This window comes from Myiozetetes cayanensis, unplaced genomic scaffold (genome assembly GCF_022539395.1).
Source record: "Myiozetetes cayanensis isolate MyiCay16 unplaced genomic scaffold, myiCay2020 scf18, whole genome shotgun sequence".
NCBI classification, from domain to species: Eukaryota; Metazoa; Chordata; class Aves; order Passeriformes; family Tyrannidae; genus Myiozetetes; species Myiozetetes cayanensis.
Window position 1 is genome coordinate 8,465,356 of NW_026087389.1, and position 23,009 is coordinate 8,488,364.

Here is a 23,009-nt window from a genome sequence, read left to right on the forward strand (position 1 = left end):
GGTTCTCAGTGTGGGCTTGAAAACGCTTATGCACCATTGCACCCAAAATTCTTACAAATGGGCTCTTGACATAGATGTAACATGAGTGGGTTCACAGCCAAGTACCCAAACTGTGGTCTGGGTACCTTTGGGACCTGAACGTGGCTTGTTGCATTCCAGTCAACAAGACAGATCCATGGTCTCTGGAAGCAGGGAGAGGAGGTCTGGTCTTCCTGGCTTTGTCCCATTTCCCACCAGACAGAAGCCATTAAATGTGGTGGGACACAATGTCCATTCCCTCATCCAGGAGAAAAGAAAATCAAATAATGCAGGATACCAAAGTGAGTTGGACAAAAATGAACAGAAATGCTGCTTTACATCAGAAAGCCAAATACAAATCTATAGCCTGCCAAAGACTTTTTTTTTTTCCTTTCCTTTATTTATTACTGTGACACAAGTGTCCTCTGCATCTATTTACTCTTACCTGGGGTCTCAGGCTTGCATATTTCATTTGCCCAGATGGCCTGCATCACTTTGTGAAGGATGATCTCTCTGTGCTGAAAAGGCACGTGTGCCAGGTCCCATGCATGTTATCACTTATTTATTGCCTCCCTGGCGGCAGCCTGTCGCCAACAGGCGTATAATTAGAATGGCTCAGGCTGGAGACCTGTGGAAAGTCTGAGTACTTTCATAATTGGCCAGTAAATGCTGTAGGTTGGTGATTGAATCCTCTATGATTTCCGCTATCGGAAGCTCAAGTTTCTTTCTTCAGCGACATATTTCTCTTTTATTCTTATAAAAAAAGGAAATCCTGCATTATGGATCTATTCTCATTTGTGTTGACTTACTCGATGGCTTGTTATTAAAAACTGCCAGCTTTTGCTTTTGGAGAACCTTGGAGTCATTTGAAGAAAACAGCAGTCCCTCTTTCTGCCTGTGCTCCCACCCCATATGGAAAGAGAAAAAGCAAAAGGAAAAACCGAAAAGTAAGAATAGGGGGAAAATGTTATCAGAAAAACAGCTAAGCCAACAGCATAATCTGCAAGTTCTGTGTGTACTGTTATGATATCTGAAACATAATTATCAAGCTTAAGTTAATTAGACTAATGCTTAGAAAATCTGGCATGGCAGATTGTGGTAAGTAATTATATATACCGATTAAAAGATGTAATATGCACTGAGCAAAAGCAAAAAGAAAACTCCATTTGATACAGCCAGTGAACACAGACAATTAAGAAGTCAAGTAGATGAGCACCGACAAAGATACTGAACTTTGTGGAATGTGATGGGCGAGATGCCAATTTTTCAGTGGAACAGATTTTGCACGGTATCAGTCAAACTTTTGTTTTATGAAAATCCGTGCAACTGTTTCCTAACTGAAACACTTGAAGGGCCATTTGCTTTTGCATTAGGACTAGCTGACGTGAATACAAGGGTATGTGCAAACAAGAGTGTGACATCGGAGTACTGGTTTACATATATATAGAAGCTGTGTAAATGGCTTTTCTTAAAAGCAATTCACAAGATGTCATATGAGAAATAAAGCTGTGAAGACAGTGTCTTCTGCAATTAAATGTAATAGTGATCATGGGTCAGGATGAATGAGGAGAGCTTGTGTGCCTTTGTATACCTCAGTAAGTGCACAGGAAAACCCTGAGATAGACTGAGAACATGATAATTTTTGTGACTTTTGCTTGAGGACTAGTTTGAAAGAAAAAGACCTAAAGAAAGGAGAGAAATGTAGCAGCAGGCCTGTGGAAGAAGCACTGATTGCAAGGTGCCCTGCTCTGACTTCAAAATGTGTCTAAATAAACAAAATAATTTTTAAGTCTTCAACAATGTATGTGACTATACAACCAATTTCCCAATCAGCTCCCTCCTGAAGGAGGAGCGGGAAACCTGCAAATTCCTAGTCTGGCAAATTGAGATGAAGCAAGTCCATGCGTGATCCATTCTCACAGCATTTAATCCACAAGTATTTGACTGTGCTTCTGGAGCAGTGTACAACCTCTTCTCAGCTGAGCCCCGTGTTTTATTCATATCTGCAGGAAATTGCTTTCATTTCCATTGATCTCGTTGTTTCTTAAGGCATGAACCAACTGATTGAACTGAAAGCAAACAAAATTACTTTTTGTCTCTGAAAATTGGGAATGTTTGGGTTACTTTTCCTGTCTTTGTACCTTTTTTTTTTTTTACCCTTCATCCCCCATAGTCATGTGTTCGGCCCTTTCATGCAGTGTGGGGTTTTCTGTAGCTCTGAATCACATCCTCTGGATTATGGTAAGAGAAAGTAGTGCTCTGCTGCCAGGGTATCATCATCAGAACAGAACTTGCAAAAATGATGCAAACTAAGAAAGTTCCTGTTAGTTTTTCAGATGAATATTTCTGAAATATTTGTGCTCAAAGGCTGTAATACTAGTTCTGCCCAAAGGCAATAATGCTGAAGTCCACCTATTAAATAATAATTGTTATGCAGATGCTATCAGTTCATGATTTCGATAGAGAAACATGCGATGTCTAAGAGGTTGTAGCATGGGCAGTGGCAACTGTTTTTTCTTAGGCAGTTTGGTAAGATTTTCAATGTATTTTCATCAAAACCAACTTTCTACTAGGAGAGGCTATCAGCCTTAATTAACTGCTACATATATCCAGCTAAAATTAATTCTTCCCAAATTCATAGTCCCTTCACTTAAATTAGTTGCAGAATATTATATTCCCAGGCTATTATGCCATCCTTGCTCTTCTGCGTGGGCATTATGTAGATACAATTATGGTCTTATTCCACAGAAAAAGAATTTCAACAGAAGACCAGCACTACAGCTTGGAAGAGGAACAAATTGATATCCCCACCAAAAGTGAAGGCAGCCTGTGCCCCTCCAACCCCTGAAAAACCACTGTTATCCCAGTCTGAGTTTCTCCAGGTCTGTCTTTTCACTAATGCTGTGAAGGCAATGCAGGGACCTCTTGCAGAGCTTACACCTCCTGTGTCCATCCATCCCAAACACAATCTGGGACCATGTGTTGCTATGGGTGATGTATCTTTGTAAAGTTTTGGCAATATGGAAAAAAATAACTTGGGTGAAACCTCATGTGATGTCTCTTAAGGGAACTTCCTGCATGAGTTTTCCAGCAATATTAACCAGCTGGAAAAACTAGAATAGGTGATTGTCTGAAATCTCCAATTCTGCTCCCATATATGGGTCTGGTACCATCCACTACCATCAGAACAATAAGAAATGTGAGCCTCCACGGGGCCTTTAAAATATTCTAGACACTGAAGTTGTTTTTTTTTTGCTTTTACTACTACTACTTTAGAAGATGAATTTACAGACTCTGGGGCATTTGCCCTTCACAAAACTTGTTTGGTTCTTATATCACTAGGTCAGTGGAATATCAATAGGTTCTTAATGCAGTCTGTCTTTTAGCGTTTCTTTCATTTCTCAGAGCAAAAGTAAATGTCATTCGTATTGGCAGGTTGTAATGGGAACATTGAGACACTAGTTTTTAAAAATATACACAGCTTCTTTTAAATAGTCGTTGTCTCCCTCTCTGTGTCTTCAGTATGTCTATAGCAATTACAAGGTTAAATATCCCTTAAGATGGCAGAAAAGGTCATTTTGTTGTCTTTTCTACCCCATGCCTCAGTGAAATATTCATGGTATGGCTCAGGTAGTGGGATCGGGTTTAATGTTTCGTTGCATTGCCATCTGTTTTGTTGTTGCAGTTGTTGTTGTTGTTTTTTCCCTTGGAGGGGGGTGAGGGAGCATGGAAGCAGCAGTGAGGGTTGCTGGCATATGGGTTCAGGCCTGATGGAAGAGCACTGAATCTGTGGGAACAGAGTAGCTCCTTTTATCTGCACTCTTTTCTTTTTAATGTTAAAAGACTTGCTAGTGAAAATCTGCCATTATGCATGTGAATCATCAGTGGTAGATGTGGTAGGCTCTGTTTCTCCTCAAAGGCTATGAAGCCACATTAAAGTAGGCTTTTATATTATATGTAAAGTTCATTTGCATGACTTAGTGCAGACACTGAAATCCAGCTGCTCACTGAGACAAATGGCATTAACAGGTTCCAGGGGTGTATGCAGTAGAGTTTTCCAGAGTATTGTGGCGGCTCAGTGGCAAAGGGCAGCACAGAGAAAGGCTAAACCTGCAAGGGGAGGCAGAGCACCCAGAGGGCTTTTCTGCAGCTGCCTGAGTCCCTTAGCCACAGCCAGCCCCCACCACCCAGCTGGTGGTGACACTCACTGCCCTGCCAGAGACCTGGGGACACCACAGTGGCACAGAGACCTGGAGGGGCAGGGTGAGCTTCTCTACAGTGTGTTTCTCATAAATGAGTTTTAAGCTCTTTTGTGACTTTATTTTTACTATAATGAGGGTATTTGGCCCATAAAGTTTCACCAGGATTTTTCAAATCCTTTTTGATCATCTTGCTCTTTTTCAGCATTTCCCTCTTACTGCTGTAGATTTAAATGTCATGACATTTTAAACATGACTTATTATAACAAAACAGTATATAAAACAATATGCTGCATAATAAATGCAGCCATATTTTTTTGAGTGAATGTTAAATGAGAGCAATTTATTCCTCAACCTATTTTAGTACCTACTTACTAGAGGGTATTGGCTGCCTAAATCCCTGGGAGGCAATCTCAGAGGCGAGGTAGCCTTGCATGTGCAAGGCTGAAAGCTAAAGAAGTATTTGAGGGATGCCTGGGGAAAAGCCTGTCCTGGGGATGTAGCTTTATCCAGGAGTGCTGTGATCCCAAGCACTGCAGGGAAAGCAGACAGGATGATCCTGGGAAGGTCTGTTGGCGGGCAAGGGGTCTCCTGAGAAGCACAGACAAAAGTAGGCTTTGAAACCCCAGTGGTTCGCCTCAAATATGTGGCATGTGTCATTTTAGACATCTGAAGTCTCCTTGAAATCCTCCTACAATCAGTGGAGAGAGGGACTCAGAGGATGAGTTACTCCACAACCCATTGATGGAATGTTTTCATCCTAATTTCAGAAAGTGTTGGTGAAGGTGAGGATTTTTTTTTTTCAATAGGAACAAGCTAGTTCCCCAAAGAAGAGATCTCCTAACCACTGTGGGCTCTTCCTGCAAGACCCAGAGATGTGGTGAGGACAGAGAAACATCCCCAGGAGGTGGGGGCATGCTCATATTCCCCTGTACAGTGAACTTGCTCTGTGCTGATGCTGTAGGACCTGCAGCTGATATCCTTTGTGCTGTCAGAAAAAGACAAAGAAAGCAAATAAACCAAATCAACCTCCCTAACACACATGTGTCTTCCTTGGCGTGTCATGAATCTTATTGAGTGTGCTCAGGGTATGGCAAATATTTGTCTAAAGTTAAGAAGATTAGTAAGGGAAGTTCTGACTTTGAAAGTCCCTGCAGCAGGAGCCAAAATACATCAGCCTGATACAGGCACCTCGAGGTTATCTCTGCTCTTGGAGTGGGACATGCACATCTCTCTGCAGCTCTGACCTTTTGGGAAGAGGCTTTCAGTCAAGTAATACATGCACCTGCATGAAATTTTTGAATCACTGACTCTATCCTTGATTAAAGTGCTTTTCCTTGATTAAAAATAGCCTTTTTCCAAATGAGTAATGTTGCATGGCAGGCTGTGCACGCAGGATAAGGTTTCCTCCAACATTATCACATTGATGACATTGCCATTTCTTACCCAGGTCTTTATGCAACACATTTCACTTGTGCAGACAGCCCTCTGTAGCCAATGCCATTAAGAACCTCCCCACAATAATCTACTTTTTCTTCCCAGGTGAGGAAGACTACAGAGGTGTTTCTAACATTATCTGCTAACTAGGAGGATAATGAACAGGGTGAAAATGTGTCTAAACACTTCCATATATTCTTGCCTGGATTCATATCAGGTTGTAAATAGCAGTTCCCCAAGCCTTTGGCAGGACTTCTTACCCCAGTGGATATTCCTTGAAGTATCTCCTTTGTAATGTGCTCACTTTCCAAGAATTTTATCTCAGTTGGAGCCAAACTGGAAGTCTGTCAACATCTGAGCTCTTCAGAGTGAAATCTACATATTTCACCGAATGGCAAATGTGCTTTCTACACAACTGTCGTTCTGCTTGTGGGCTTACTTGTCTTTTATACTTTCAAAAGCAAATTTCTTAAGATGCCTTTTATATTTATTCTTTTTTTCTTATCATTTTTGTATCCAGACTTGCTAGAAACTAGGGTTTGCAGAGTTTATTTTAGCAAAGCACTTAAACGCATACCCTTAAGGGTTTTACTTAACCTTTATGTGTGTTTTCACGAAATTCTCTTTATCTAAGTGCTTTGCTAAAAAGAGATGCAGTTATTCATATGTCCACGTGAAGTGTGAGGTTCAAGTCTTTCCCCAAAGCACAACAATAAAACTGTAAAAAAAATATTTGCAGTCACTATGACAAAGAGTCAACAGGAGGGAAAAAACCACCACTCTCTAAAACAGAGCTTTGATAAACTGAGGTTTCCAATGGAATATATGCTTTGCAGCAATAATATCAGCAGCTGTGAGGTAGCAGCATATTTCATGCAGAAGCAGTAAAACAATTGGAGAAGGATTTTCCAGTAGATAGTTAAAAAATTGTGTCGTATAGATGGCAGACAATTTAGGTTTCTTTTTCATCTCCTTAAATAATTCAGATTTAATGCAGCAAGTAAAAACCGCCCCAAAATCAGGGATTTCTGATTCATGCAAATGCAGATATCTGTGTGATATAGAATCATAAGCAAAGTCAGCAGATGAGAAAATTGTAGGATGTGAGTTTTTTCTGCAGTGTTCACTGTAAATTAGAGCAATTAAATTACAGCAGTTTTGTAGCCGTAATTAAATAGAGAGATGGGCTCAGAGATGTGGAAAGCACTGAACTGCCAGAGCTGCTCAGGCTGCAAGTGGCACCAAGGTTGGAAGAGGCTTGGAAAGGGGTCCTGATCCCACAGCAGCTGATGGGGGGCAGACAGGCCTCTAGCACTGCATCACCACATCTTGTAGGTGGTCTCTTGTGTGGCCAAGGGGGAGCCTGCCACACTTCTTCTCTTCCTGTGGTTTTGCCTTTCCTGGGGCCCTGACCAGAACAGCTGCAGGGGGATGCCCAGCTGGCACATGCCCTGAGTTGGGAGCTCCTGCAATGATTTCCCCTCGTAGGTAAATTGGGATATATAAGGCCATGTGACTGCAGAACCCCTGAGAAGCTGCTTTGTGAAACTGCTGTGTTTCATCATTAATCTTTCATTTTACGTTGCTAGTCAAGTCAAAACTTCACAGCCACAGCTGAAGGCAAATGGGATGGAGGCAGGAGGCTGGGACTGGCAGAGGAGCTGCCCACAAAGAAGCTCACACTCCTTTCACCAAGACAGCACAGAGTGAGGAAAGGCTGGAGCATAGTGGGAGGTACAGATAATGGCAGTAAATGTTGTATTTAATTACATTGTGGGGAGAGGTGGAAATGAGTCTTCCTAGCTAAATACAAAGATAAGTGAAAGGAAAGAAAGCACTGGGGAAAAAAAACAAGGACAAGAAGCAGGGAGAAGAGGGCCAAGGAAGCAATTCAGGAGTTGATGTAAAAGCAGTGCAAGAGGAGGCTTAGATGGCTGAAATCATTACTCATCATCAGGACCAGGAGGCCTTTAGGAGGTATAGCTGGCCCAGTCCTTGAGTTTTTCTCCCACATGGTGGGATGCTTGGGGTGGAGCCCCACCACATCTGCAGTGCAAGAAGAGGGGCAGGGATGTGCTGTGGTGGGTGTTGGTCGTGGCTCTGGGGCCATAAGGGAGCTGGAGGAGGAGGCATGTGTAGCAGCCCTGGGTCCAATTTTTTTCCTCATTCTCTGGAGAAGGGTTGCTACTGGAGAGGAGAGATGAGAGTTTCAGCCTCCTCGTGGTTCGTGTGTTAATCTGGTGCTGAAATATCACTCTGGAGGTTTCACCCAAGTGTAGGATTTAAGCATGGAAAAGATGACTGGGTATCCCAAGGTGTACTGGTAATAATGAACACCAGCAGCTGGGTAATGCCTAATCTCTGATTCAAGGTGCTGGCAAATTTTTTTTTTTTTGTTAGCTGCTAGTTTTGATAATATTATATTTTATAGTAGCTGAAACAGCTGAGTTTTGTTATGTTACTGCAGTTTGGTATAATTACTCTCCATCACTGTAATTTTTCTTTTAGTTAAATACATTGAAGGTTATAAACTGTTAACTATCCACTGTAAATATTCATGGGCGGTGAGAATAGTTCTAACTACCATAAAAGCTTTTTCCCAGTACTTTTGGCTAGTGCTGTATATTTACACAGGTTGCTTTTCTGGTGGTGTTATGGCATAAGTAGAGCAAAACATAATATACATATTACTTCAAGCAACAGCCAGTTGTAGATCCAGGTCCCCTATAGTCTGCTGTGTTGAGAATTCTGGGCTCTTCCACAAAGGGCAAGAAGGAGAGGTTCCCCAATGTGAATGTGCTATAAAACAATATTGTGTTTCCCTTAAGAATTGCAGTGATAAAAACATAGACCATTCTGCAGCAGTAGCAACTTTAATAAAATAACATAAAGTACAGCTGTCAGGTCTGCCAGCATCTCACACTGGGAGACATGAGTGAGAAAATGAACACTTTCCACAAGCAGAAATATTCAAAGAGCTCTACTGTTTACATGTAATCAAGACTGACAGTCATAGATTATCGGTGGAAGAGCATTTTCTGAGGTGAAAGAAGAGGATAATTTATCAGGAAGCCCAAGAAGTCAGACATCAGTAATGATCTGCTTGAAGAAGGGCATATCTTAGAAATAGCGCATTTATTTGTACTGCAAGGCAAGAAGATGTTCTAAGTTATAAACAAGAGTCTTAGTGCTTGAAGAATGTTGAGCAGATACAGTGTGTAATTTGCTGGGCAGCTGCGATTAGAGAACTGACTAATGTGTGTCTTGGTGCTTGTTCAGAATATTAAAAGAAAAAGTTGGCATAATGGATATTGTCTAAAAGAGCTGTTCATGCTCTCTCATCCTGTTCTCTCCTTTTGGAGTTATCTGAGCTATGCTGATCTGGTTGTTTACCCTCATGTTAATGTTAATGATTCTGAGACACTCCAGTAATACAAGAATAGGTTTGGCTTCACAGAATTTGGGACTTACTGAGCGTTGCAGTAAAACATCTTTTCCATCTGGTTTGATGCTTTTGCATCACCTTTCTTCTGTAAAAACAGGACAATTACTAGCTGTTATAAATGGTAACTAGCTTGGAGCTCTACAGCAAAGGTTTTAGAGATTCACCTTGCCTTGGTGTGCTCCTGGTGTGCACTGCCCTGCAGCAATGCAATATTGCAGACTCTGCTCTCAGCCTCTATGCCGAGTCCAGATAACAGGAATCCTGCTTCTTTCCTGGAGTGCAGCCTGGAAAGCAAGGGTTTGCTTAGAGTGAAAAGATTAGGTTCATGTCAATATAAAACTTCATGGAAATCCATGGAAATCTTGTAGTTCAGTTTAGTATTCATTGTCTCTGTTCCTGCCAGGATTATAACTTTTTTTTTTTTTAATCATTATAACTTCCTAATTCTTTCTTCCATTCAGTGTAGGAGTTATAAATTTTAGTCTGTGTTTGGCCAGCTATGACCAACAGTGCCATAACACTGCTGAGAACAGGTTGTGCTTCCTTGCAATTCTGCTCCATGTGTAAGGGGAGCTGAGCTTCAGGGGACACAAGGGCTCTCCTGCTGCCCACCAAAAAGTTCTCGTCAGATGAGCCAGGCGTGCCTGCAAAAGGCCCTGGTGGTGACCCCATCACCCCATCCATGTCCCTGAAAGACCCTGAGCAAACACTGTCCCTTTTCCTTCAGTGTTTTGCACAGAAGTGGCTCTTGCAACCTCATCATGTGCTATTTTCATCTCACTTGAAATAGCAGCTGCTTACCACAACTGGAAATGCACACATTTGCTTGGGAAGGGACTCTGATGGTGAGCAGGTTCTTCTAGAAGTGTTCATTGCAAGAAGGGCACTGGCTGTGTTTAGGGTCCTTTGGGCAATCTGCAAGCCTTGTCCCAGGAACCATAGAGAAGGTAACGAAAGGGTTTTTGAGAGGATGTAGGTCTGTTAGTCTCCTCTATTACTCTATTCAGATTGTCCAGGAAAATCTGGGCAAAGCCTCTCTAACAGAAAATCATGTCAGGCAGATCATATGGGGCTCTGGATAATCTCCTTTTTATTTTCAGAGTCTACAGAAGGAAAATTGTTCTACAGAAAGTATCACAGACTTCAAGCCAATCTCTGTTTGGATATATCTGAGTAAGCTCAAATAGTCCAGCTTCTATTGCCTGACAGGGGTAGAAAATAAGGGGGTGTCACTAGTTTTTATGGATGGATATCTGGCAGATAGAGGCACTTTTTCTCCCACTAGTTTCAGGAGAACCTCAGGATGTTCTCTAGGTTCTCTCTAGAGAGCATTGCTTTCATTGTTTAATCCAAGCTTTCAGTAGCAAGTCAGATGTTTGTAAAGATTGACAGCTGGGACTTGGATGTGCCTGTGGATGTGAACACACTGCAAGGCACAGAAGTCCCTTAGAAGTAAGAATCAACTGTTATTTCGTTTCCCACCTGAATTTTAAATCAGTACAATTTAGAACTGAAATATATATGTTCTTCTTTCCTTAACATATCTTTTTAACTTGGCCAAAATACTATGGGGACTCTCTTAGCCTTCTTTTATTAAAACAAACAAAACCAGTTTATATAAAGTAGCTTTTGCTTACAGAGACCCTCACTGGTAGAAAAGTACATTACATGAGAACACATGAAATAACCAGGTGAGACCAAACCCATCAATGATCACAATATCTTGTCACCACTGAGGACCCCGAGCAGGTGCCAAGAGATGATGTGAAGAATCAGGCAGGTGCAGAGGTGGGCCTTCATTGTGCTCTTCAGCCTGCAGTGATTTGTAGCGTGTAGAATCTCTGAGCTGGAGTTGGTATCAGCAATCTTTAATTTGTATGACTTCTGTTTGTTGGTACTGTTGATTCTGAACCTGCATAATGTTTAGCATCCAGAACATCATAGAAGCATAGAATGTTAAGGGGTTGGAATGGACCTTAAAGATCATCTAGTCCCAAACCCCCTGCCATGAGCAGGGATACTTCCCATGAGACCAGGTTGCTCAAGGCCTTATCCAACCTGGCTTTGAACACTTACAGGGTTGGTTGGAACACCCACAACCCCCCAGGACAACCTATTTCAGTCTTTCAGCACCCTCACAGTAAAAAATTTCTTCCTTATTTCTAAGCTAAATTTCCCTTATTTCAATTTGTTCCCACTTCTCCTTGTTCTATCACTACAGTTCCTGATGAAGAGTCCCTCTCCAGCTTCCCTGTAGGCCCCTTCAGGTATTGGAAGGTTGTTCTGTAGCCTCCACACAACCTTCTCCAGGCTGAACAGCCCCAATTTTCTCATCTTGTCTTCATAAGGGAGGTGCTTCAGTCCTCTAATCGACTTCATGGCCCTCCTCTGAACTAGCCAGGCTATCCGTAATTTAACTATCATGTGTCTAAATGGCCAGCTAAGTGGTTTGGCTTGTACTGGAGCTGAAGTATGATGTTGGCAGAGAAGGGAAGACAGCCACTAGAGATGCTTTTCCAAATATCTACAGTGTTATTTAGGTTATACCACAAACTAAGTGGTGCTGGGTTGATAACTGCTTGTTGCACTTCAGAAATGACTGACCCAGTAAGAGGTTTGAACACAGAATAATCCTGGGATCCTGTCTGGGTAGATGAAGCCTTTTTATACTGAAATAATATTCATCTGTAAGTCAGTTGAACAATGAATATGTTGGCTGTGGCAGTGATTTAACACCACAGTCTGTTGTTTGACATTCTACATGTCCACAAGATCTGGGTGCACCTTTTCAGTGCAAGAGGTGCGTGACGCCTGCACGGAAAGCAGGCTGAGGCTGGAGAGCCAGGGCTGCTGAAATAGGCTGGGTTTCCAGGCAAGTTCCAGGATTCATTGCTGCTCCCCATATATCTGTTTTAACCTTAAGTCAAAGATTGATTATTTTTAAAGGTTAGCTGTTATGTAGCAAAAGAAACCCTCGCCTTTGCCAACTCTGAGAAGTCACTGTGGTCTGCAGCTTCACAGTTTTAATTTAGACAACAACAACTGCCATTGTAGGTTAAGCCTCCTTATTACTACTCATTTCAGTTTCTTTGAACAGGAAAAAAACCTCACAGCCTATGAGTCACACCCCCACTTTACTGGTCTCCTACTGGAGTCAGCTCTCACCTGGGCTGTGCAGAAAAAGGATAGCGAGGGGGAACAGCAGCCAAATCATGTCACTAAGAGCAATTCTTGCAGGTTAAACAAGGAGACCTTGAGGAACAGGGTCTGCCCTCCTTTACCTTCTAGCTGTTGCCTGCTGTATCTCCTGCTGGTGCTGGGTCAAATGAGCAAGACCCTGCTTTTCTCGGAAAACAGCTCACACCTCAGTCAGACAATTGATTTACCACCGCTCACCTTGTCCTGGTGCATCCTCTTGTCAAGTGTGAGCATTCACAGTCCATGGGAAGTACAGGATGATGTATGCTCTTCCTGATATCTCCCTCTCCTTGCCAGGTCAGCTGTGGTACCCACACACCGTATTGGTGTGTACACTGAGTGAGAGCAGGCACGTGGACACAGAGGGTGCCTGTTGACAGTGTGTACACTGTTCCAGCTCCTGGCTGTTAAATCTTTCTCTCTAATTCTGTACAAGATGGATTTATAACACACCTAGTGCTAATGTAACAATGAAGATTAGTCCTTTACTAGTCGAACAGTAATACACTTTAATTTGCCTACAGCTACTGTATTGTATTGGCATGAAAGGAAACAGCTTTCTAATGCAGCTTCATCTGCTGAGCAGAGAGAAATCTGCACATAAGACTATAGCTGGCAGCAAGATTCAGAACAGGAGAAAAACAGCACATATAAAAGTATTTGTGAGTTGGAGGTATCCTAACAATCCTAGTTTATTGCTAAACATGCCAGGTACAGTTATGCAGTTTGCTTGGCAGGTTCACAATTGCTTCATCTGTTTTTTCACCACTTCATCCCCTATACAAAAATTTGTCCTGGAATAAAAGGTGTAAATTCATTAGTTTCCAACTTTGTTTGTGACATTAACAAAAAAGTGGATATTATGAAGTTCCTCAGAAGCTGGTGATGTTAATACATTCTATGCTGTGCTCTGTACCTAGAGACACACTGGAAATCTCAACTCTTAAGCTGTTAAGCAAATGTTTCTGCTGTCTGTTGTAAATGCAGTGTTCACTTGACAAGTGTCAGGCATTCTTTGAATGGACTTGTGTACAAATAATCACTCAAGTGCCAGTATTTACTATAAATAGAACTCTCTTCTTCAGGAAAGCAGCAAAGCCATCAGCTTCTCCCTTCTTGAATGGCAAGGGAAAAACTTATCATGTTTAGGACATTATCACTTAATACTTACTGCATATGGGATAGAACCTTTTTTTGTGGGCATATTGTGCAAGTTAGATGCAATAAATTATATGTTTCACTTATTTTTGATCCTTTTTTCCCCAATAAATCACCAATTTAATATAATTATGCTTAAAATAACAGGGTTTTTTTTCTACAGGGATATGTCTCACTTTCAACAAGGCCAAGGAAGAACTAATAACTTGCATGCAGAGAGGGAATCTATCTCTTCTGAAAACTACTGATGTAAACTGCTGGTGGGAAACTGTCACCACTCTCAACCAGTAACCTTCACCCTCCACCTCTTCATCACCAGGTCCTGCAGACACATGGAATAGTTAGAATGGTTGTGTGCAGACATGCCCTGATTTGACATTAAAACTGGAAAAAATATTAACAGATTTTTTTTTCTTTTTTCTCCCTCAAAAAGTTGCAACGACATGACAAAGAGGATTCCCCTGACAAGTGGAGAACAGAAGAAGAAATGGCAGCTGAAGCAGCAATTCTGAAGAAGTATTTTCAGGACAATTAGAGGTAATGATTTATACATTGACTTACTCCTGCAACACCCTAAACTCTGTTCAAGCCTCCTCAGGCGTCTTGAGGACAGAGGTGGAATATGTAGAATGGAACAAAGGAAACCAAAGCTCTTAGGTTGTGTTTTTTTCTGAAAATACACAGCACTCCAACAGTGGCTGAAATGACATGCTCCTTCTGAAAAAATCAGCACCATCCTAGAGCATTTTGTTTCCAAACAGAAAGAAAAAAGTGTATCTGGAAATCAGAATCATCAGTATTTACTTAAGAGGAGTGTCTAACCTAACATGTCCTCCCTCTGGTTTTAGAACAGAAAATAGGCCTGGTACCTCTATGAAGAGCTAAAAACTGCTGTGTTTGTATAACCAGATATGCATATGCACCTATACGTACAAAATCCCAGCAGAATCCATACTGTAGAGCGTGTTAAGCCAATGCTAACTTAATGTGTCAAATCTTAAATCATCTGATCAGTTCAACTTTCAAAATTAGGCCTGCTGGAAAACTGCCTGTTCTGCTGAATTTTCCACTGGCCCGAAAAGAAAAAAAGATTTGCAGGGAGGATTAGAAAAGAGAAAACACTTGGCAAACACTAACATTGGTGCTCTAGAAATTGAGAGTTTTTCATTTTGTACTTGGAGTCCCAGAAGCCAGATTCTTGCAGCAGAAATGAACTGGCCCCCGGAGATCAATATGAGTTACGCTGGGATGTGCGCTGCAGCAGGGATGCCAAAAGCTCCCTCTCCCCTGTTCCCCATATGTTGTTTGCCATCATCCAGCACTCTCATTTCTCTGTCATTTCTGACTGTTTCCTATTTTTTCCTCTCAAGAACCAAAATCCCATAAATATCCCTCCTCTCTGCCTGTGACTCACCGCTTGCAGCCCAGCTTGAGAAATCTTGGGCTGAGCTACACGTTGTGTGCGTGGCACACTTACGTGGCAGCTCCCATCTCCTCTCCCATTCTGCCATCTCCGTTTGGATGACATTTGGGATGACTCTATTTGGGGTTCATCAGACTTCCCTTTCCATTTTCTCTTGTATGATGACCACGCTCTTGCCTTCTCCAGCCAAACTGGTTGGCTGTGCCAACCCTTCTGCGGACTGGCACGGAGAAAGCTGTGTAACACATCTGTTAATAATTCCCATCTACGAAGGAAATTTGCCCTCAGCAGCTGGGACCTAGGGACCTCCAGGGTTTGGAGCAGCAGGGTTTGGACTACACAGTCAGGTTTCTGCAGTGGCTGCTGGAGTTGTGTTTAGACACCCACTTTTCACCGTCTCAGAAATAGGCTCCTCGAAAATGAATTACTCAGCCAGAAAGAGCATTTCCTTAGGTAATGCGTGTGTAAGCACTCTTCTCTACTAACAGAGGCATTATGAAGTGCTTCATCTATGGCACAGCAACAAATGAACAGTACTTAGGATAAAATGGCACATCTCTATTCCAATGTGATAATGTTTCCCATTATTTATTTGATAGTTTTGGGGATTTTTTTTTTTTTTGGTCTGGTCAGAAATGAGGCAGAAATGCTTTTTTTTCTAGAGATTTTTAAATCCCCACATATTAATAAAATGTTCTTTATCTCTACTGATACTAAACTCAGAGCTGGATAGATGGTGTAAATTCATTCCTGCAAGCAAATTCATGTGGCTGAACATCTATTTCCATTTATTATGAAAATAAATCAGCATGTGTCTGTGTGGATGACCTCTTGATAAATTTCCTGTGATGTAAAGGTCATTACCTTTCCTAGAAGAAACTGGGAAATTAAATCTTACTGGCATCATTATCATGAGAGTATTGTGCCTAGTACAGGCAGTCCTTCCAACCCTTGATTCCCAACACAAGGCATCACTGTCAATCTCTTCTCCCTGACATTGTTTTGCTCCTGAGGTTTAAGGCTCTGAACCTGAGGTAAAGGTATATCTGAGCACCTTCTGCATTTCTCAGCCTTTATCTGCTCTCTTAACCTTGCTTCTAAAGTGATGAAGATTGAGAGCTTTTGGCAAATTAACAAGGTTATATGCATCCTTCTTCAAAGCTATTTTTGTATTTCACCTACAAAGGATTTATTTAGCCATTTATAGGTTTACCTGAATGCCATTTGACTTGAGGTTTTTTTCATGCAGCACAGGGAAAGTCAGAAAGAGCTGAATGTGGATGTTCTGGAGCCAATAAATAGCAATTTTTAAGGCCTCAGGCATTATTATATTTTCTTATGTTCAAAGTAGCCCAGCTCAGCTAGATTAGCCTGGACAGACTGAGCTGTGTTTCAGAGCTTTTCCAGCTACCCTTACATTTATCACAAGTCCTTCACCACCTGACACAACTCCTACAGGACTTGACTAGGCACCACAGCACCTTTTACCTGTATTTATAGACTGTCTGATCAAGAAGGACTTGCAGGTGTCTTTTCTTTTTCCTAAGAAATACTTGAATAAGGCAAGAAGCTCTTGATTCTCTCCCTACTGCATTTGCTGGTGCTGATCCCTCTTGGCTGGTTGACTAACTACAGTTGAGTGCTTCTACATCAGTCCTGAGATGATCCAAAATATCCACCCACTTGCTTAAAGCAGTGAACTCATTTAGCCTTGCTAAGTTTACACCCTTGAGAAAATGCTTATCTCTAAATAATTTAGTCATGTGTGCAATTGCTTAGAGTGGATGCCACTGAAATCAGTGAGTGAACTGGTGTTTTGCATGTATCTCTGGTCTTTCACTGTGTGTCCCCCTGTCACTAATATCCCCATCTCATTAGAAGGAATTGTCCCTTCTTGAACACACCTGGAGAAAAACCTCTAATATAGAATGACCCTGGTTGGTCACTCTCTTGCTTAATACCACCAAGATTTGACCCCTTTAGACCTCTTTACAAGCTGTTTCTCCTTCAGTGTTGGCTGTCATATGGGCAGCTGTGTCGCATAACTGATTGCCCTTTGAGGTGGATCCACAGGGAAAAAGTCCTTCCTCAAAGAGCAGGATTAGGATGCAGCATCCTAATTTCCAAGCCTATTTTCAGATGCGCCTTTTGAATTCTCTAACTATCTATAGCAGGGTGTTTTGAGAGTCTGTTTTGTGCATTTTAAATTGCACACGCCAGCAAAAAGGCTAAAGATTAAAAGAGTTAGTAACCTTCAGATAGTATGTGAAAAATGTGTCTCTTCAAAGGCAGTTTCGCTCTGTGTTGTTGGTTCTGAAGGAAGAACCAGGCTGCACAAGTTTCAGCAGAAGTTTTCCTATTTTGTGTGTAACTGACTTCTATGTCATTAGAAAAACAGTCAGTCTTAAGTACAGTGTCAAAATGTCCCTTTTTGCATAAAGAGGTTGACAGTGATATTCTGTTGTCAGGCACTGTTGGAGTTAGAAGTATTCTATAGCTTTTAATTGCTTAACCATCTGAATATTTTGTGTAATTCAACATGCCAAATTCATGTAAAAATCTCTCGAAATAATGTGTCCTGCACATTCTTACAGGATTTCTGATGTCAGTTCTTCCTCTTTTCCCCAGTCCAGCAGTGTTTTTGGGTAATACAGCCATTTCAGCTTTTCAAGAGAGTATAAATTTTATTCTTTTTTTCTTCTACTCATTCTTTGAGAGCACTCATCCTGCCTCCCAGCTGCCTGTTCTGCACCAAGATTTCGGCATGTGTGGAAAGATGTTGTTCTATTGACTTCAGCAGGGGAATTACCACTGTTAGTAGCAGCTGACCAGAGGGAATTGAAACTGGCAATTTGACTTGCATCTGATTTTGCTCCAGCGCCTCTGGAGCATGACAATCCATGCTGCATGCATGAGAGTGAACACCAGAGAAATCCTATCACTTTCCTTAAATTTAGGCAAGTATGACAAGATGACTTGCAACACCCTTCTTTGCTTGTTTTGAGAAAAGCCCTCCTATTATTTCTGGTACTTAAAACCACATAAACCCACAAAATAATGGCTTTACCTTGGAATGGATCCAGGAGTGGATCTGGGACGCATGCTGTGCAGTGAGAACACACTCTGCCCCAGAAGATGCTGTACCTGCAGTGTGGACCACAGGGCAGGTTGTCCCTTGGGTGGGCACCACAGTGACAACACAGGCATGGTCAGAGGTATTTTCTGCAGTAGTTGCTGCCTGTTGGCAAGCAGAGCCACCATGCAGTCATGGAAAACACAGCGTGCTGTGGTGTGGGGACTGGGAGCAGGGAGAAAGGATGAAGCAAGCAGAGACCTCTCAGTAATTTCAGAGCCTCACTTTATAAGCAGGGCATATTTTTGAGTGCTTACACTGGATTAGAATCAAGGTGTTACCTGGTCCTGGGGAATTCCCAGAGAGCATGGTCTAGGCTGCTCGTGGGTGCACTCAGGAGCTGTTTGTGTATAATCCAGAATTAAATACACATCCTAGTAATCAGCTATAGATTTCTCTGCACTCCAGACTTAAGTGTTATTAATTATATCCCCTACTCAGAAGCCTCCAAGAAGCATTAATTAGAAAGCAAGAGCTGGTGGTTTGCTTGTCTGTGTGAAACTGTTATGACCTGAGAGTGAAGTATAAGCTTCAAAAGAAACGTGTTTTATGAAGGTCACCTTGGAAAACATCATAACAATCTGTCAGGAAAAGAGAATGCAGCACTCTGAGTGTTCATTTCAGTGTGACATTATGCTTTAAGTAGTTGGAAATAGCAAAGAGAAGATGGATCAGATCATAGGGTCTATGCTTTTTCACCCAAAATTCTCTTCTTTCTGCGGTAAGTACATATAAAGTAATCTCTTTGTCATTTCAATGGGATGCAAGGAAAGTTAATATCAACAGAAATCCACAGATAAACATAATCTGGCCCTTGCTGATATTTTTGAAGTGTAAAACATCCAGACCCTCCACCTCTGCAGTAAGGAGAAGGTTTATACACCAGAATTACATTATCTCTTCAAGGGAAGATAGAAACAGCCAGAAGTGATGCAGCAACTGTGTACAGCAGTGATACCCATACTGGAAGGCTCAGGGCAAAAGGCTTCCCCAAATAAATGTGGTGTGGTAGTGCACAGCCACCTCAGTGTCGAGGTTGATTATTTTTCTGGTTGAAGCATATGATTATTTCTTACGAAAATAAAGCTAAAAGAGAGTTAGCCAGAGTTATAAATGAAATATCTTCCTCTTGTAGGAGGCCAGCATAGACATAAATTCCCCCTCACACCTATTCTGGGGCTCTGTTTTGTGGCTGTAAGTAGTGCTGTGCTGAAAGTTATACATCTCCTTCTCTGGACTTTCATTTCCCTATAGGTGGCCATTTAATTCAGCTGTCGAGTACATGAATTCTGTACAGCACTGCTTGGATCCTGTAATTATAGCTACAGTAGAAACATCAGGGCCAGAGACACAGACAAGATTGTACAGTGCAAAGGCAAAGCAGCAAATGGTTACTGGTGGCAAAGGAAGCTGACAGAGAGCCAAATGTTCTCTTCGTGTTCTCTTAACCTGCCTGTCCAGCAGCCTGAGTGCCTACTGGGCTGTCTGTCAAATACCAAATATTTTCAGTCTGTCAGTTCTTGATTCATCATTAGGCTTTGTGTGTCACGTTGTGTGAGAGGAAAATGGGGAAAGCCAAGCAAAACTGGTGCACATTGTGTCCCAGGACCTGGGATAAAGGAGCAGAGGTACAGGGCAATGCTGAGCTTCAAATAGGGATGATATCAACTGTGGTTAAGTACTTTTATACCCAAACCTCTGCTAAAATGGTGCTAATCTTTTGCCCCCAAAGCTGCCAAAGGATGCACTTACTGAGCAGCCAGACCCTCCTTGAAGCAGATTCACAAAACACGTGCCAAGCGATTCACAGGCTGCCATCAAACTGTCAGTCAGGAGGGGCACACAATGGAAACTGTTGCTCAAAATGCCATCGGAATAGGAAACATATGTTTCAGTGAGAAAAGACAATCAAACAAAGAAGTGGGTGGCTGGGGAATTGCAGCCACCACAGCAGCAAGGATCCGAGCCTCACACACAGCCCCGGGCAGAGAGCTCGGGGGCCGTGCCCTCGTCTAACAATTGGGTAACAGCTTTGTGTTTAATAAGCTGAAATAATTCCCCCAGTATTGAAGCCAGCTCTAAACACATTCTGAAGTGAAGGTACAAAACTGAAGATACCAAGCCAAAAGCCCATTTCATGCTCAATTATTAGCAAAGGTTTGTATCGTGGTATCCTATTGCTGTAGCTGCTGCTTAATAGAACTGCCCAGAGAGACATTCTAACCAGCAACTCCAACGTGACCTCAAAGCTTGAGACCTGCCTTTGTGTGAGTGTCAGTATCTAGGCTGTGTAGGTGGAAAGGCATTAATAACTCCTCCAGTAAGTAGTTATTTGAGAAAGGAAGGGGGTGATGGACACTGGAAATGTGTTGGATTGAGCGTACTGGAGGCTCTGTTGTTTGCCAGGACATCAGTCTCTACACAAAAAGACAGGTGTTGCAGGGGTAAACCCAAATGCCCTGTTTGTGTCAGCACCTGGGGCTCTTGCAAGCCTCCAGTTAATGCTCTTGCAATAGCAATTGTACCGTGAGCTTGGGCAGGGATTTCACATGCAGCTTTCACAGCTGCAACCTGCTACAGTTGTCAGGCTCTCAGCATTTCTATTTCTCTGCTTCAGGAACACCTTCTAGGTCTGTCGTGGCACCTATTACAGGTCTCTTATTAGGATGGACCACCAAGAGGGGCACAAATTCGGAGCAGAAATGGCAAGAAATACACCATTCATTCTCCAGCATGTGAGACTGGGGGCATTTTCAGGGTGATGGCCCCAAATCACTGCAATATCTTGGCATTATGCAGAGTCCCCCCACAGGATCAGGTTGGATGAGGATATACAAGAGATGATGGTCTTGAAAGAGTATTTGAAGGAGCTTATGTAAGAGTTCATGAGCCCCAAAGAGTCTTGCATGAGGTTATTATAGGAAAATAGATTTGAAGAGTAAGAAGCTGGATTTGACGACATAAGATGCCCTTTATAATCCTTTGTTCCTATGAGCAGCGGTCAACAGAGCTGGAGCTGTGCTGTCTTACTCAGGGACATCAGAGAGGTTGCCTCACTTCATGTTTGCTTTTTGTAAAATGATCCTGACCTCTGTTGGAGGGTGTTCGGTGAGTTAGGAAGGAAAAGCACGTTGTAAAAGGCAGGCATTAGTATTACTTGGAAGTGAACTCTATTGTAAAAGCAGATAAAAATTCAACCAAATGGTCCTCTTTATTGCTCTGGTAAATAATTTTAAAATAGTTGTGTGCAAGGATTTTCCCCTTTCTCTGTCACACAGGCTGTAACAGGAGCTGGAATGTGCCGTGTGTGGGTTTAGCACTGAACATTTCCTTTTGCCTGTTGCTGTCAGTGTCTCCTGTCGGAACATCCTAATGAGCACCTAAGTCGTTAGTAATAAACAGCCTTACATTTTGTCTTACTAACAAAGATGAAAGATGCTATTATGTGTAACAATCTTTTATGTTTGATATTTCTCAGGTAACAAAGTGTTTGAAACACATCCAGTGACATAAGGAAGTCCCCAGAAAGAAAGACTTCATTCTCCAGTTCTCAGGGGCCCTGGAGCAGCAGCTCAAAAATTTTATTATGTTCAACAAATGTGGGATTCTTCTATGAAAAATTTTATTGGACCTTTGGATATCATCAGGGTTGAATTTCAGCTAAGACAACTAACAGCACTGGTTCAGATATTGCTCTGAGTAGTAACTCATATTTTTCTGAATTGTGTACTTGGGAATGAGTCTTTTTAAATTGTCCCTCGGCCTAAATTGAAATAAAGTGCTAGCAAAATCAGGTAGCTACTGTGTTTTGGTACATTACAAAGTGTTTACTCCATGTTGTGCTTTTTGATTCAATTACTGTATGTGGGCTATTACCTCATACAAAAATTAGATCTTTTAGCAGTATGACAATTCACACAAACCAAGACTTTGTTACAGACTAGCCAAGATAAACTTGGAGAGCTGCTGTTTTCTCAGGTGAGTTCTATAACAAGAAATGTAAAGCTTCCTAAGATCTTTCTTTTCTCTGTTCTTTTAATACATTGTGACAAGGCTTCTGGAGCTTAAGGTGATACAAAACACTTCTGCAAAACAATTAATATGTAAAGTTGCTAATGGGATAATAATCTCATTAGGGTTAGACTGACACAAATGGCTGCTTGCAGCAACAAAACAACATGAGTGGGAGCCACCCACGTGGAACGAACTCTCGGCAAGAAATGCCATGTTTGGAGCCCTGCACAGGAAGAAACCCACCACAGGTTAGTTGTTGATTGCTAATATGTAATAAAGGAAAAAAAGTCAAACAGATGGAAGAGAGAAGAAATAAGTCTGCAAGACATGGATGGAAAGAGAATCCATAATCTTCCTCTGGAATTGCAGGAAAGTGACAACTGAAGCTTTCTGTGTCCCCTGAAATCAGGATTGAAGACAAAATGCTGCCATGTCTCACAGTAAGAACCATGCTGAGGGAGGCCATATGGTGCAGACTCTACCTGAGGGCTTGAGGAGGTCAGGGTCAGGTCCAAACCAGAGCCCAGCAGTGCTTTGCATGCCTGACAGCACAGTGTGGTCAGGGTCCAGAACAAATTAAAGTGCTCTGTGATACTCTGTCCTAGAGGGTTGCAACCTGACCTGAGAACTATGAAAATGCACAGTGGATGAACTCCAAAAATTTTCCTTAACTATTTCTCTACTGTGCACTGCAGAGCAATTCAGTCCATTAGTTTGAAGTCTTTATGCTAGTTAAATATAAACAGAAACACTAGAACCCAATCACTGACATTTGATTCTGGTTTTTACTGTGGTGCTGTTAAAATATTGCTCCTGAAAAGTCAGTTTGATTCAAAGATTTACTGTGACCCAGTGTGGCCCCCAATATCTTCCATTAGCCCTTTTAAAAACTCTGCAGATTGTAACACTATTTCTTTTTCCATACAGAGTAAATGAAAAGTCCATTTTGATGGTGTCTGCACTTTTCAGACCCTGAACAAGGGC

The 23,009-nt window shown here is 41.9% G+C and overlaps 1 protein-coding gene across 4 annotated transcripts in view; it reads left to right on the plus strand.

The window, feature by feature from the left end:
* FHIT (fragile histidine triad diadenosine triphosphatase) overlaps nucleotides 1-21,808 on the plus strand; it is a 533,324-nt gene extending 511,516 nt beyond the window's left edge. For all 4 annotated transcript variants that reach the window (XM_050312890.1, XM_050312891.1, XM_050312893.1 and 1 more), the window contains 2 exons: nucleotides 13,889-13,992; nucleotides 21,490-21,808. In XM_050312890.1, coding sequence (XP_050168847.1) covers nucleotides 13,889-13,990 — 102 coding nt within the window. In that variant the 3' untranslated portion in view covers nucleotides 13,991-13,992; nucleotides 21,490-21,808. The remainder of the gene's footprint in view (nucleotides 1-13,888; nucleotides 13,993-21,489) is intronic.
* The last annotated feature ends 1,201 nt before the right edge of the window (nucleotides 21,809-23,009 follow it).